General features: G+C 39.4%; 1 protein-coding gene across 1 annotated transcript in view; it reads left to right on the top strand.

The window, feature by feature from the left end:
- NLK (nemo-like kinase) overlaps window positions 1-14520 on the top strand; it is a 128735-nt gene that overhangs the window by 99534 nt on the left and 14681 nt on the right. The window contains exons 4-7 of the mRNA XM_010861441.1: window positions 612-718; window positions 2319-2404; window positions 6765-6974; window positions 10564-10665. Coding sequence (XP_010859743.1) covers window positions 612-718; window positions 2319-2404; window positions 6765-6974; window positions 10564-10665 — 505 coding nt within the window. The remainder of the gene's footprint in view (window positions 1-611; window positions 719-2318; window positions 2405-6764; window positions 6975-10563; window positions 10666-14520) is intronic.

Genomic DNA, 14520 nt, shown 5'->3' with positions numbered 1-14520 from the left:
GGAAATACTGAGTACAAAGCATAGGAAGCTTAAAATTAAGTACAGGAGGTATACATGTATAACAAGTTAAATAATAAAAGTTCAGTTGTGAAGACTGTAGAGACTGAGATATGAACTAACGATTTTGCATGTTTTTCGGAGTACCATGCTTTACAAAGTAACCAAAGCCATTGTTAATGGATGGATTACATCTTTTGCTTTGGTGCTATGGTGGCCTAACGTGAGACCAGCACTCTTTCTTGTTTGGATTCAGAGGACACTCCAGGAACATGTCTGAATAGACCCTGAGACTGTGAGAAATGTGAAACGAGTCTTCACATTTCTCCTGATCTGGCTGTCTTTGAAAATATTTACCCTTATTTTTCTCTTTTATAGTGCTAATTATAGTCACTTGATTGTTAACTTCTAACTTTTTAAAATTATTTCATTTTGGCAGTGTTTTCATCTTAGGAGGGCTAGAATTGTCATCTCTTTTCATGCTGTCCTAAAGCTTTCCTTCCTTAAAGCTCTTTCCAGCCTTAAAAAGAGAAGTTATTTATTTAGAGTTGGTACCTAATTTATAGGGTTTGGGGGCTGAATTCTCTGAACTCTCCTTAACTAAAAACCTCAAGATATGTTGTCACAGAACTGATGCAGAGTGACCTGCATAAAATTATCGTCTCTCCTCAACCACTCAGCTCAGATCATGTCAAAGTTTTTCTTTATCAGATTTTGCGAGGTAAGACTTTCTCTGTGAAGAAAAAGGTAGTGTCACTGTATAAATGAAATGTTTTGCTTTTCATTTGAACTAATCTGACCTTCCAAGGCTAACTTCTTGCCTAACAACTTTTTTTCTTCTGACCAAAGTATACTTAATACTCTCTATCCTTGATGTTAAATAAGAAGCTTTTAAGGGTAGCCAGGGTTCTTATTTTCAGTGATGGAAGAGAAGGTCCTTTCTAATTCATTAGGTAGTCAAGGGGGTTAATCTCGGGGGGTACATAAGCAGGATGTTTTGCCACAAAGCTTCCACTGAACAGCCTTTAGTAGGAGTATGTGGCTGGCATCAGATGATTAACTGAAAAGGAACTGTGTTTCCTATGGATGACATACATTCTTTAAGCTGGCAGTAGGTGGGCCTGGTCTGAGAGTTGGCAGGCATGCCTGAGTTCCACTCTAGAAAAGCAAAATGACTTTTAAAGTCAAAGCATGGAGAAGACTGACAGAAACAGCCAACTAACTCACTCTCCAGCCTGGCTCATTAAAGAGCGCTGACATGATGGAGAAACAGTTTGGGCTGGCATTGTTGGAACTTCCTCTGGCCATCAGGTGTATCCTTCAGAATTTTGGCATTACACCTGTTTAAAGCTGACACAGTTTTCTTACCTAGTAAAATTTTTTCTCCCATAGGATTCAAACAAGTATGGGGAGAGAGGAGGGAGGAGGGTTCAGGATGGGGAACACAGGTATACCTGTGGCGGATTCATTTCGATATTTGGCAAAACTAATACAATATTGTAAAATTTAAAAATAAAATAAAATTAAAAAAAAAAGACATTCCTTATAAAAATTGAAAAGCATCTGCCAAAGGAATTAAAACACATACACAGCATTAAAACTAGAAAGTTCACCTTCTGTAGATTTGTTGATATTGGGAGTGGGGGAGGTGGCAGAGGGAAGATACTGGATAGAGGATCTTCTTTAATATTGTAGAAAATGTGATTTGCTTTATTTTATTCAGAAGTCTCAGCCTTGAAGCTGTGCCTTTTATCTAGCACTGCTAAAGCCCACAGACTTTATAAAGATATCAAAAATATTTTTAAAGTAATTAATTACTTTCCTGATTCTCAGTGGTGGAGAGTACTACCAACAGACCTGGGCAAGTTTCTGAATTTTGTCTCATCAGTGAAAATCTGTCCTGGAAAAGGCTTGCTGTTGGTTAATGGGAACTATTTTGTGGCAGCAGCTCACAATCAGCTTGAGAGTGTCCAGAATATCCAGAGCTCCAGGAGCCACACTTAGAAACTGTTCAAGGTTATTGGTCTGGTCAGCCTTAACTCCAGGGTTTGGAATGCTTATCTGTACTTAAACCTACATAATCTTTCAAATTATAGACATTATCTCTAGACTGTGCAAACCTTTGATGACATTTTCTTTTACTGTAGCAAAATTACAGTTTTTTGAGGTAGGACTAAGTCAAGCTTTTAATAATGTTCATTATGCAGTTATTTAGACAACAATTTAAAATCCTGTACTCTTGTTTCTATGGTTTTCCCCCAAATCATTGGTTGAGTAAAAGGAATTAAATATCTGCAGTTAAATTCTGTTTGTTATTTCAGGTTTGAAATATCTCCATTCAGCTGGCATTTTACATCGAGACATTAAGCCAGGGAATCTCCTTGTGAACAGCAACTGTGTTCTAAAGGTAGCTTTTCATTTTATTTAAACATCTAGGAAACAAGTGGAATGTCAGAGTGTGTTTAAGAACACGTTTTTGTGAAAGAAATGGTTAAATTTGTTTTCATCACTTTACCAGAAATTAAAGAACCCAGTGTTCTCCACCAGTATCACTAGTCATGGACAAAATAATAACTTAATTTGTAGTCTTGGCTCATGGTTTCTTCATGATATTTTGCACATATTTTGGTAACATTGGAATCGGAATTGCAATGTGACTAGAAAGAAGACTAGAGAAGGTGATTTCTTTTCAGCTTGTTCCATTACAAAGAAAGTGTATATCAGAAAAAAGATTGGAAGACTAGTAAGCATCTACTTACATGACAGTCAAGTGTGGTTTTTAAGAAGACTGTATGTTTTTGCACAGCTGATGTTTTTATATGCTGTTTGCCTGAGGCAGCAAAGTAGGGAAATAGAAACATTTAAAAGTGAGAATACTAAGCCAGAAAAGGGTCAAAGGTATTTCCACAGTATGTAGTGGCCAATCCTCAGTTACTCCTCTGAAGGGGTATTGATTTCAGGGTTTATTATGGTTAGCAGCCCCCATATCTCAAAACATCAATTTCAGTTTTACTCTCGCTGCAGTACCACCCCCGTTGTCTTTTGTTAGAGTGGCTCGCAAATAGCAAAATCCACATGTGTGCATTGCCCTCTCCCTAACAGAAATGTGTCTTAACAGACCTCCTAAATAGTGAAGGGCCCACCATATCTTTCCTATGGTAAGGTAAGGGCCTTAAGAGGTAAGGGCCTTCCTAGAGCTGAGTCATCTCTGTGAAAGCAAATTAAAATTCCACTTATTTTATGAGCGGCTGCAGTATTATATGGTGCTTCAGTCTACAGTAAATATTCTTAACATTTCAATTGATATATTTGAAAAAGAAAAGAACTATTTATAAACGTTGCCTACTTTAAATGTAATCAACTGTCATTAGTACTTATCCTGTTGGCAGTTAAACTAAACCTTAAAACCAAGCATATAAATGAATTTCATTTTTTATTTTAAATGCTTTCTTTAAACTGTGGGCCAGTTTTCTTTAAAAGCTAGTGTGTTAAACTGCTTTTGAATTAAAAAAAATCTCCCTTCACTCTATATATGAAGAACTCTGCTCCTGTTTTAAGTCTAGAAAGATTAAAAACACCTATTTTTCATATTTTCCTTGAAAACATCTAATATTATACTTAATTCTTTTGTTTCCACAGATAATTAATTATCCCAAAAACCATTAAAGTAAAAACTACCAAAGTAAATTTTCCTTCTATAGGTCATTGAGTTCACTCCCCTGCTGCTTTTCACTGTGGGACTGCCCTGGTGGTCCAGTGGCTAAGACTGTGAACTTTCAATGCAGGGGGCCCAGGTTCAATCTGTAGTCAGGAAACTAGATCCCATTTGCCACAGCTAAGACCCAGCGCAGCCCAATAAATTAATTAAAAAATAAATAAATAAAAAGAGCTGTAACCAGGCTTCCCGGGTGGCTCAGTGGTATAGAATCCACCTGCCAATGCAGAAGACACGGGTTTGATCCCTGCTCTGGGAAGATCCCATGTGCTATGGAGCAACTCAGACTGTATGCCACAACTGTTGAGCCTATACTCTGGAGCCCCGGAGCCACACCTTCTGAGCCCATGTGCTGCAACTGCTAAAGCCCACACACCCTAGAGCCCATGCTCTGCACCAAGAGAAACCAACGTAATGAGAAACCCAGGAAGCACAGCTATAGAGTAGCCCCTGGTCACCTCAAGTAGAGAAAGCCCACACAGCAACGAAGTCCCAGCACAGCCAAAAACAAATAAGTAGAGTAGTAGCAAACTGTTAAAATACAGTGTAATAAACATCTTCAGACCTTATCTCCATAACCCATTTTAATTCTTTTTTTAAAATAATCAAAAACCTTAGAGTCAGAAATTCTTTGACTTATGCAGACCAAGTCACTTATATGACAGTTTAAACCAGTTTCTGCTTATTTCAGTTTCTGGTTGGAAAACTTCACAAAGCATTTGTGTAGAGCCTGTCATGCTTGATGCCATTAACTACTTGCAGTCCATTTTCTAAATTGTCTTTTATGGTATTGTAACCTCCAGCTACATGAAAGAGTAACTAAAAGAAAATGTCATTTATGAATAAACAACATACAGGTCAGAACAAATTGAAATTTTGCTCTGCTCCTTTAACTTGTCTTAGCAGCCTACTTTTAAAAGCCAGAGTAGATTGCCAATCTACTGATGCTAATTCTGTCTTCTCAAATGTAAAAATGTAGAAAATAATAATGACAAAACATTTTTAAAAATCATCCTTTCATATTGAGAATCTATTTTGTTTACTGTTAGGCACAAAGCAGATAATTTTGCTGGAAATTGCAATATCTTTTTGGTTACCTGATCATTTAAGCTTCTTACTTTGGATTTAGCCTGTCTTCAAGATAAATTGCCAAAAAATGAATCCAGATCTTTTTTTTTTTTTTTTTTTAAAGGCTGGCTTTATAAGAGAAAACATTTTCTGTTGGGTAAGGTGGTGTTTTGTTTTGTTTTAATACCAGAGAAATAAAGTGGATTTTTAGGTTTTTTTGTTTTGTTTTAAAAGATAGCCTAAAAATTTTTGGTCAAGTAATAGAGTTTTAAAATATTATATGTTATTTGAACACCAGTCTTTGGGAGGATTTGATAAACAACATATGCCTGTTTTCCTTTTTGGTATAGTTTTTCTGTGTGGTCTGAAAATGTACTTTCATTTTAAGTTTTAAAGATGTTGGTTTCATACTGATTTGTCCCCACATACAGACATGCATTCATTTGATGTGACCAGACATAGTAGATTCGAGATAAAAAGAGAAGATTGCAAAAAATTCGGGGTAAAATATGATTTCTTTAAAGCAGTAGTTTTCCAATGTTTTTATAAGCTACGAGATCCTTTTTTCAAATAAAATATTATGGTAGGACCTCAACTTAGAATGCAGATAAGTATTATTTTGTCAGTTATATTAATAATATTGACTCAGACTTAATCAATGAGAATGCTGGAACTTAGATGGTCATTCCTCTCTTATCTCTTCCTCAGTGCTGCCAGTTTCTGTTTTGGTTGCCCAGTATCAAGAAAGCCTCAATTCCTGAAAATAAGCAGAATTTGCTGATGGTGGCACTGCTGCCGTTTACTAACAGCTCACCTTGCAGCCTCCAAAAACTTTTCACTTAAACAGAAAGGGCAAGACTTGCCTGGTGGTCCAGTGGTTAAGAATCTGCCTGCCAGTGCAGGCATGGCTTCGATCCCTGGTCCCTGGTCCCAGAACTAAGATACCACGTGCTGCAGGAGAACCAAGCCCGTGTGCCATAACTAGAGCCTGCGCTCTGCAGCAAGAGAGGCCAGTGCAGTGAGAAGCCTGCACACTGCCACGGGAGAGTAACCCTCACTCTCCGCAACTAGAGAAAAAAAAAAGCCTGTGTGCTGCAACAAAGACCCAGCGCAGCCAAAAATAAACAGAAAGCGCAAGAAAAGATTTATTCCTAGGTTTGTAGGTAAACTAACCAGTCTTTCTCATTTACCATTATGTCTCCAAGTTCTAGCACACTGCCTAAAATATAATAGGCATTCAATTAATTAAATGTTTATGGCATGAAGAATTGAAGGGACCTGTTAGCATTGGTATTCTACAGTATGCTACTTTTTGACATATTCACACATTGGATTGTGAATTAGTATTTTAAATATTTGTAGATTCATGTGAAATTTAGGTAAAATATTCATGGAACTCCTGAAGTACCTCAGGATTCAGCAGGACTCTGTTCGAAACCCAGAGCTTTGAAGAAATTTTACTGTGTATATTCCATAAAGATAGTGAACATATGGGAATTCCCTGGTGGTCTAAGTGGCTGGGACTTGATGGCTTCACTGCCAAGGCCTGGGGTTCATCTCTGATCAGGGAGCAAAGATCCCACAAGCCATGCAGTGCAGCCAAAACCAAACAAAAAAATAGTGAACATAGCTCAGGAGGTCTTTTTTTTCCCTTATGATATCTTCCTCCATAAGCAGCCTTGAAAATAAATTAGCTTGGTTTCTTCATTAAACCTAAAAGTATACATTCATTAAAAACAAATGAAAAGTGAAAAGCTTGTCTTTACGATAATTCTGTATAGAAATATGGAAGTTTAAGACTTTCTTCCCTCTCATCCAAATAATATCAAAATACACTGACACAAATGTACTCCACCTGTATCACTGAAAACTTTGCAAAGTTCCGAGGTCTGTCGGGTTTTAGTTTTTTATTATTTTGTTCTCCTATTCCACTTGTAAATATATTTGTCTATTTAACAACATTCTGATAATCTATTCTGTTTAGATTTGTGATTTTGGATTGGCCAGAGTGGAAGAATTAGATGAATCCCGTCATATGACTCAGGAAGTTGTTACTCAGTATTATCGGGCTCCAGAAATCCTGATGGGCAGCCGTCATTACAGCAATGCTATTGACATCTGGTCTGTCGGATGTATCTTTGCAGAACTACTAGGACGAAGAATACTGTTTCAGGCACAGAGTCCCATTCAGCAGGTATGATTTCACTTTAGGCTTTAGGAACTTTCAATTCTATTACAGATTTAAAGGAAAAACCATCTTGCGCACATCTTGGGCTTATTCACTGTACTGTCTAAATTGCTTTTAGCAAATTCAAGTTCTCTTAAAATCAGAAAGTTATGAAGATTACAGAGAGATTGACTTTGCAGCTTACGAGCCTCTTAGAGGGAACGTTGACTTTATTACATGCACTGATGCATGGCAGCAGACTCTGCTGTAACAGTTTGCACAGGTGTGATCTTCAGTGGTTCAAGAGCCTCTGTTCTAACTGAATGGATCTGACTCGAAAATGTATTTGGTGACTTAATGTACTTACACTTTGTGCTTAGAATACAAATTTTGAGTGTTGACTTCTTTAAATATGAACATTTAGAGCCCTTTCCAACCTTTATTGGACTAAATTATTTAAATATGGCAGAGAATATCAGAACCTGATTAAAATGTTGGAAACCATTTGTGGTATTTTAACTGTCTGCCTTTATAAACTAATTTGTTACTACCCACATTTTCTTTGGTCTAATTCTTAAGTACTTTTTATTCATAAAAATGTTAACAATCTTGTTTGCATGAGAAGAATGTAACAATGGTGAGTCAGGCTGTACAATCCAGTTGGTGGATTCAAATCCTACTCTGCCACTTGCTATCAGTCAAATCCTGGACAAGTTAAACTGTTCTGAGGATTGTTGTGCAGAATAAATGAAATAGTAGAGCCAAAACTAAGGCCTGGAGTCTGGTAAGCACTCCATAAATGTTAGCAGTTATGATGGTGGTGGCGACGGTGTGCCAGGGTATGAAGGATACAGCTGTAAATAAGACAAAGCTTTCTGAAACTTTCATGTGAGACAGAAAATAAATAAGTATGGGGGCTTCCCTGATGGTCCAGTGGTTAAGGCTCTGCACTTCCAGTGCAAGGGACGTGGATTTGATCCCTGGCCGGGGAACTAGGGTCCACATGCCTCAGAGCATCTAAGCCTGTGAGCCACAGCTGCTGAGCTCATGACCCACAACTAGAGAGCTTGTGGGCCACAGTGAAAGATCCCAGATGATACAAACCAAGACCTGATGTGTTCAAACAAATATCTTTTTAAAGAAAATAAATATCATCCCAAGTAATGATAAGTACCACCAAAAAGAATTAAACCAGGTTAGGGATAGAGAATGATGATGGAGCCAGAGCAGTGCTAAAAAGCCGTCTGAGGGAGTAACATTCGAGGAGAGACTCAAGTGAAATGAGGGCCCAAGATGTTAGGGACAAATATTCCCGGCTCAGGGACAGCCAGAAGGTGCCTGCATGGAGGCGACACCAGGGGCACACCAGGGACAAAAGGGACGACCAGCATAATAGAACCTGCTGAGGCAGGAACAAGTGTGGGTATGCTGGAGTGGTGGCTTGATGAAGAGTGTGTAGGAGATGAGGTCGCAGAAAAAGAGCCTGCCTGACCTTGGCTACCTGATACGGACTTTGGGTTCTGTTCTGTCCAAAGTGTGATGGAAAGCTGTCTGTTTTTGAGCAAGAGAGTGTTAAGATTTGATTGATCACATTTGAAAAGATCACCCTACCTACTGTGTATCTTTGTAAATAATTCACGCACTTGATGAAAAATGAAGCCGTCTCCTTTAGGCTCTGTCTACCAAGAATTGTTAACTGATACATTAGAAACTATATGCTCTGATCAACATTTAAATTTATTTCTCTGCTATACATCTAGTCATTTTTGTTTAAGTCTGCATCTTTTAAAATTGATCGTGGTGATAAAAAAATTAATCATATATAAATCCAATGTTGGGTACTATTGATAATATCCACTTGATTACTCAATTTCTTTAGAAAGTAGAGTTTAACAGCCTTACCTATAAGATGACATTCATATATGGACATAAGCTGCCATACAGAAGAGCTTAAGTAGGGACTTACTTCCCTGGTGGTACAGAGGGTAAGAATCCATCTGCTAATGCAGGGGACACAGGTTTGATCACTGATCCAGGAAGATTCCACATGCCTCAGAGCAACAAAGTCCATGCACTACAACTACTGAGCCCACAGTCTAGAACCCAAGAGCTACAGCTACTGAAGCCCATGCACCTAGAGCCTGTGCTCTGCAACAAGAGAATCCTGAGCTAGGGAGCAGCCCCCACTCTGCACAGCTGGAGAAAACCCATGCACAGCAACAAAGACCCAGTGCTGAAAAGAATGTACAAAGGAAAATGTGAAGCAACTGGAACGGGATTCAGATATCTCATTTGCTAGAGAAATAACATAGGTCTTGAGTTTTTCAGTCTGATGTAGCCACTGAAGGAGAACTCACATCTATCCGTCACCATTGTATTTTGGAGTGAGAAATCAAGATCTATAATGAGAACAGAGTCTAACTTATAAATGGAAGTATTAATAGATATTTGCTGTAGCATTTTCTCTTTGAGAAATAAATATCCTATGCACTGTAGTATCAGCAGACTTCATTGAAATGTTCCTTATCCATAGATCTGAGCCATTTAAATAATTTTATTTATTTTTGGCTGTGCTGGGTCTTCATTGCTGCATGGGCTTTTTTCTAGTTGTGGCGAGCAGGGGCTTCTCTTTGCGGTAACTTCTCTTGTTGCAGAGCCCAGGCTCTAGAGCACAGACTCAACAGTTGTGCACACAAACTTAGGTGTTTCAAGGCATGTGGGATCTTCCTGAATCAGGGATAAAACCTGTGTCTCATGCATTAGCAGCTGGATTCTTTACCACTGAGCCATCAGGGAAGCCTGGATCTGACCCATTTTATACAACTTTCTCAATATTTCCCGTTGTTTTCATGAACTGCTCATTTCCTTTTGTGTTTCTTAGAGGTCCAAACGTATGGCCAAGTCACTTTTCCCAGAAAGCTTTTGCACAGAGATGTTTAATTCTGTGCAAAACAAGCCACTTGAGAAACTCCATTATCCTGGAGAGCAGTGATACTCAGGGCCACCCCATGGGTTAGTTAAGTGCAGGAAATAGTGCTTTGTATTTGCAAATCCCAGAACCAGAAGTATTCTCTAGGTAAGAATTTTCCATCCTGAAAGTATTAGAATGAGACGTTATTGCTAATTGGGTTAGAATAATCATAGCACTTACAGAAAATTGTTAAGGCAGTTTGCTATCTACAAGGGCGTATTTGTGAGAAGACCATTTTTTTGGTCTCTTTTATTGGGCCCAGCTAACTAGACATGGCCTTACACAGTGTCACAGTTTTCTGGGCACCACAGCTTTTCACCAATGTGAAAGATTATGTGTGGTGTGAAGACACACAGCAGGCACATGCAGACTCATAAATTACTGTCACCTTGGAACGCCTTGGTGGCCAAAACCGTTTTCTTTATTTCTATCATATAGATCCCAAGTGAATATTTTTATGTCTTGTTTTGTTTTTTTATAGTCCAGAAAGTGAAAATAGAGGCTCCTACCAGTTAATCTGGAACTTTCCTTAAGTTTTCTGCTCCCCTCCATATTTGGTCCTCATCTCTCACGCTGTGACATAAGAGTAATGAAAGGTTGTTTCCATGAGCTTACTAACCCTCTGTATTTCCTGTTTGTTCATAGTTGGATTTGATCACAGATCTCTTGGGCACTCCATCACTGGAAGCAATGAGGACGGCTTGTGAAGGCGCTAAGGCACACATACTCAGGGGTCCTCATAAACAGGTGAGGCCCTGTATTTGGTCACCATCTGGCAGAGTTTCCCTCCCACAGAATAACGAGATGAGAATTTTTAAACAAAAACATTACATGTAGGTTTTATTCATTTTTTTTATGTCATGGCCATAGGTAAAATGTTAAAATATTTGTCAAACCCAATAGGATATAGTAATTCCCAGTGCTGTAGGAGAAAGTATTTTTGTAGCACCTTTGCTAGTAAATGACCTCTGGCTTTGGTCTCCTGGTTTTTGCGTTGTTGGGGACAAGTTACAGGGGGTGGATCCTTGACCTCAGTACCATAACCTCGTATATGTGTATCAAGCTGTCATTTTCACATACTGAGCCGAAATACCCGGTATCTCTCATTCCAGCCAGGAATGTGAAGCTGTTTCTATTGCACTCTTGCCACTAACACAGAATTAGATGTGAATGTTATTAGAAAAGAAGTATGAAGAGAGATTGCCAGATTTGCACTGATCAATATTACTTGCAACCAGCCAAGTCACTGCTGAGAAAGATGAGATGGTTATTATCTCCACCCTGTTGATTGAGCAGCATTTTTTAGAAGCACTTTCCTAATCTCCTTGGCAAAACAGCTTAATGATGTGAAGTGAGTAAGGGGAATACTTTTCCTAGGAACAACAAACCGAGACAGAAGGGAGAAGGCTTGAGCAGGGAGCGTCGGCAACTCTTCCCTGGGCTTCGCCTTGCTTTCTTTTACAATGGGCATTGAGATGATCTGATTGATCGTTAGAAGATCTGGTTGATGTAATTGATAGACCAAGTGACAGACGGAGTTTGGCAGTCCTCAGATTACCTGCCAGACATTTGATCTAGGCGTTGGCTTTTTTTTGGAGTTCCCTGTCTATGATTCTGGTGTGAATCTGGAGCTTCCATTTCCATAGGCAAAAAAGGCAATGGGTAAAGCGTGTTATCTTCTAAAACCAGCCTGAACTAGTCATTGTAGATTTACTACTAGAGATGGTGTTTTAAATAGCCCCCTGCTGGTTACATCTTTCTGAAATGATGGGGGCGCTGACTCCCTTAGAAGAGCACAGTCTCAACCTAGAGGAAGGTTCTATTTTCAAAGAAAGATCTAACAAGATCTGTTATGTTCAATTTACTGGCCAGTATCAGGGATATTAAACTAGTTTATCAATACCTGGCATATATACCTTCAAAGCAGATTTTTAAAAAATTTTGTTTGTGTATTTGCAAGTAAATATGGGTACATGTAAAATAAAAATTTTACAGTTAGTCGTTCTCAGCTACCCCCATGTCATCCTAGTCTCCTCTGGATTAATTTGAGAATATCTTTCCAGACATTTTTCTATGCATTTACATATATTTGTACAAACAGAAATATATCCTATTGTTTGTTGGGACTTTTTAAAAAATACACATATACAGAAGGAAAACCTAATTGGCTATCTTCTTAAAGTCACAGATTACTGCTTCAAATTAATATACTTGTGTTGGTTGATTAATATACATCCTTCCAAGTGGTTTATCAGTCAGGATTCTTTCCACTGAAACTCAGTTAAAGCTGACTGAAGCCAAAAAGGATACTTAACTTAGGGCTCATGTAACCGAAAAGTCTTGAGCTACCACTGACTTTGGGCTCTGCTGGATTCAGGTAGTCAAATAATATTTCATACCAGGAATTTGCCTCTCTTCTGTTCTGTTTTCCTGTATTTTGGCTTCATTTTCAGAACAGGCTTTCCCCCATGAGTTGGCCAAAATGGAGCCAATAATCTAGACCTACATTCTATTAGCAGATCAGTCCTTCGGGAAAGAGCTTTCCCAACTACATTCATAAAAATATTTGGAGGGTCTCTGATTCTGTTAGGAATGTACTTGGTCATGAGGAATAGAAAACCTTGCTTGTGTGTTAGTCGCTTAGTCGTGTCCCAACTCTTTGCAACCCCATAGACTGAATCCTGTCAGGCTCCTCTGGCTATGGAAGTCTCCAGGCAAGAATACTGGAGTGGGCTGCCATTTTCCTCTCCAGGGGATCTTCTGACCCAGGGATTGAACCTGAGTCTCCTGCATTGCAGGCAGATTCCTTAGCACCTGAGCTACAGGGAAATCCCAAAAACCTTGCTTATAATGGTCTAAAGAAATAGAAGTTTATTTTTTCCTCATATCAAAAAGTCCCAGAGGTAGGCAGTCTGGTGATGGCATCGCAGCATGTCATCGATTATGTCTATTTTTTTTTCTTTCTTTTTTCACCTTTAGCATGTGACTTCATACTCTCTTGCCTATTGCCTCGTAGTCACAAAATGACAATAGCTTGTCCACAAATCATGTCCATATTCAAAGCAAGAAAATGGAGCAAAGAGGGAGCACTAGCAGGATCTGTTCCTTTTCTCAGGAAAGCAAACATTTTCCCAGAAGCCTGCCTAGCAAACCTCTGCTTATGTGTTACTGTCCAGAACTGTATGGCATGTGGCCTCCCTGAAGGCAAGAAAGGCTTTTTTTTTTTAAGTGTCTTTTCTATCCCGGTTAATAACGATAGAGATAAAGGATAAAAGGATTGGGAGGGTGTGTTAGGTTAGCCAGCCATTGACTGTTCCCAACCTGTTTTAATTATGTACATCATCCTGGCACCAGAGGTGGTGCTCAGAAGACATCATTTGATTGGCCAAGCCCTCTGCTCATTTTTGCAGTTGGGAGACTGAAATTAAGCCCCACTGAATCACTTGATCTGAGAGTGAGAAAGGGAGTTGGGTCCTTTAAGGTCAGGAAATAACGGACAGACAAGAACACTGGTATTTTCTATGTATTGTCTCTTTTCTACAGCTCATTACATGAGTTTGAGTAGGCTCTGGGAGTTGGTGATGGACAGGGAAGGCTGGCATGCTGCTGTCCATGGGGTCGCAAAGAGTCAGATGTGACTGAACTACAACTCAAGATCTTGGATGAAGGGAATCTTAGCTGCCACCGCCCAGGAATCTATTAAGGCAGATACTTGTTGAGGCTCTGCCGTGTTGATAGGATTGAGAAGTCTTCTACCAGCCCTTAGTCCCTTTGTTCATCTCATAAGGTTTAGAGCTTCATTTTTCCTCAGACTGTTCTCAGCTAATTGTGTCAGAAATAAGTAAAATTCTGAAATTTTTCAGAAATAAGTGAAATTCAGTAAATTTCACTGAGGTGAAAATAGTTCCATCTCCTGTCAGGTACTTTATCTTCCAGTTAAGAGAATCAGAGTACTCTAGAGAGTTCACGCAGTTCAGACTTACTTTTCAGATGGGGGTTTCTTTTGTATAACCCCAAAGTGCTTACCATGGTGCACTGCACATGGTGCAGTTCAGTTCATGCTGCCGACTGATGGGCGCGGCTTCTCTGCTGCCAGGTAAAGACTATCAGGAATCTCCAACAGGCCTTGCACAGCCTGGCCGACTCTGCTGCGGTGACCACACTCTGAAGTTGGCTCTTGATAACTGTGGCATCTATCACCTAGGGCCTCTCGCTCAAGCCAGAGTCTCATCCTTGCTTCATTTCACTGGCAATTACTTAGTCATTACTGGGGCACTCTTCATAACCCTTCCTGTGCTCGTGACTCAGCACAGCACCCGCTCACTCCTACATGGCCTGAGTGACTTACCTTGAAGAACAACAGAAAATGGACCCGTATATAATGGATCCATATATTTTAGAGGGAGAAAAGTAATATGTGTGAGTATTGGGGGAATTGGCAGAACCTTTTTTCCAAAGGAGATGTTTAAGCCGTATTTCTAAGCATTCTGGGCTTCCTCATGGTTCAGCAGTAAAGAATCCACCCACAATGCAGGAGATGCGGGTCGAGAAGATCCTCTAGAGCAGGGCATGGCCACCCACTCCAATATTCTTGCCTGGAGA

This window comes from Bison bison, unplaced genomic scaffold (assembly GCF_000754665.1).
Source record: "Bison bison bison isolate TAMUID 2011002044 unplaced genomic scaffold, Bison_UMD1.0 scf7180017864472, whole genome shotgun sequence".
Classification (NCBI taxonomy): Eukaryota; Metazoa; Chordata; class Mammalia; order Artiodactyla; family Bovidae; genus Bison; species Bison bison.
Note: the sequence above shows the minus strand (reverse complement) of the source record. Positions and strands in the feature narration are given on the sequence as shown.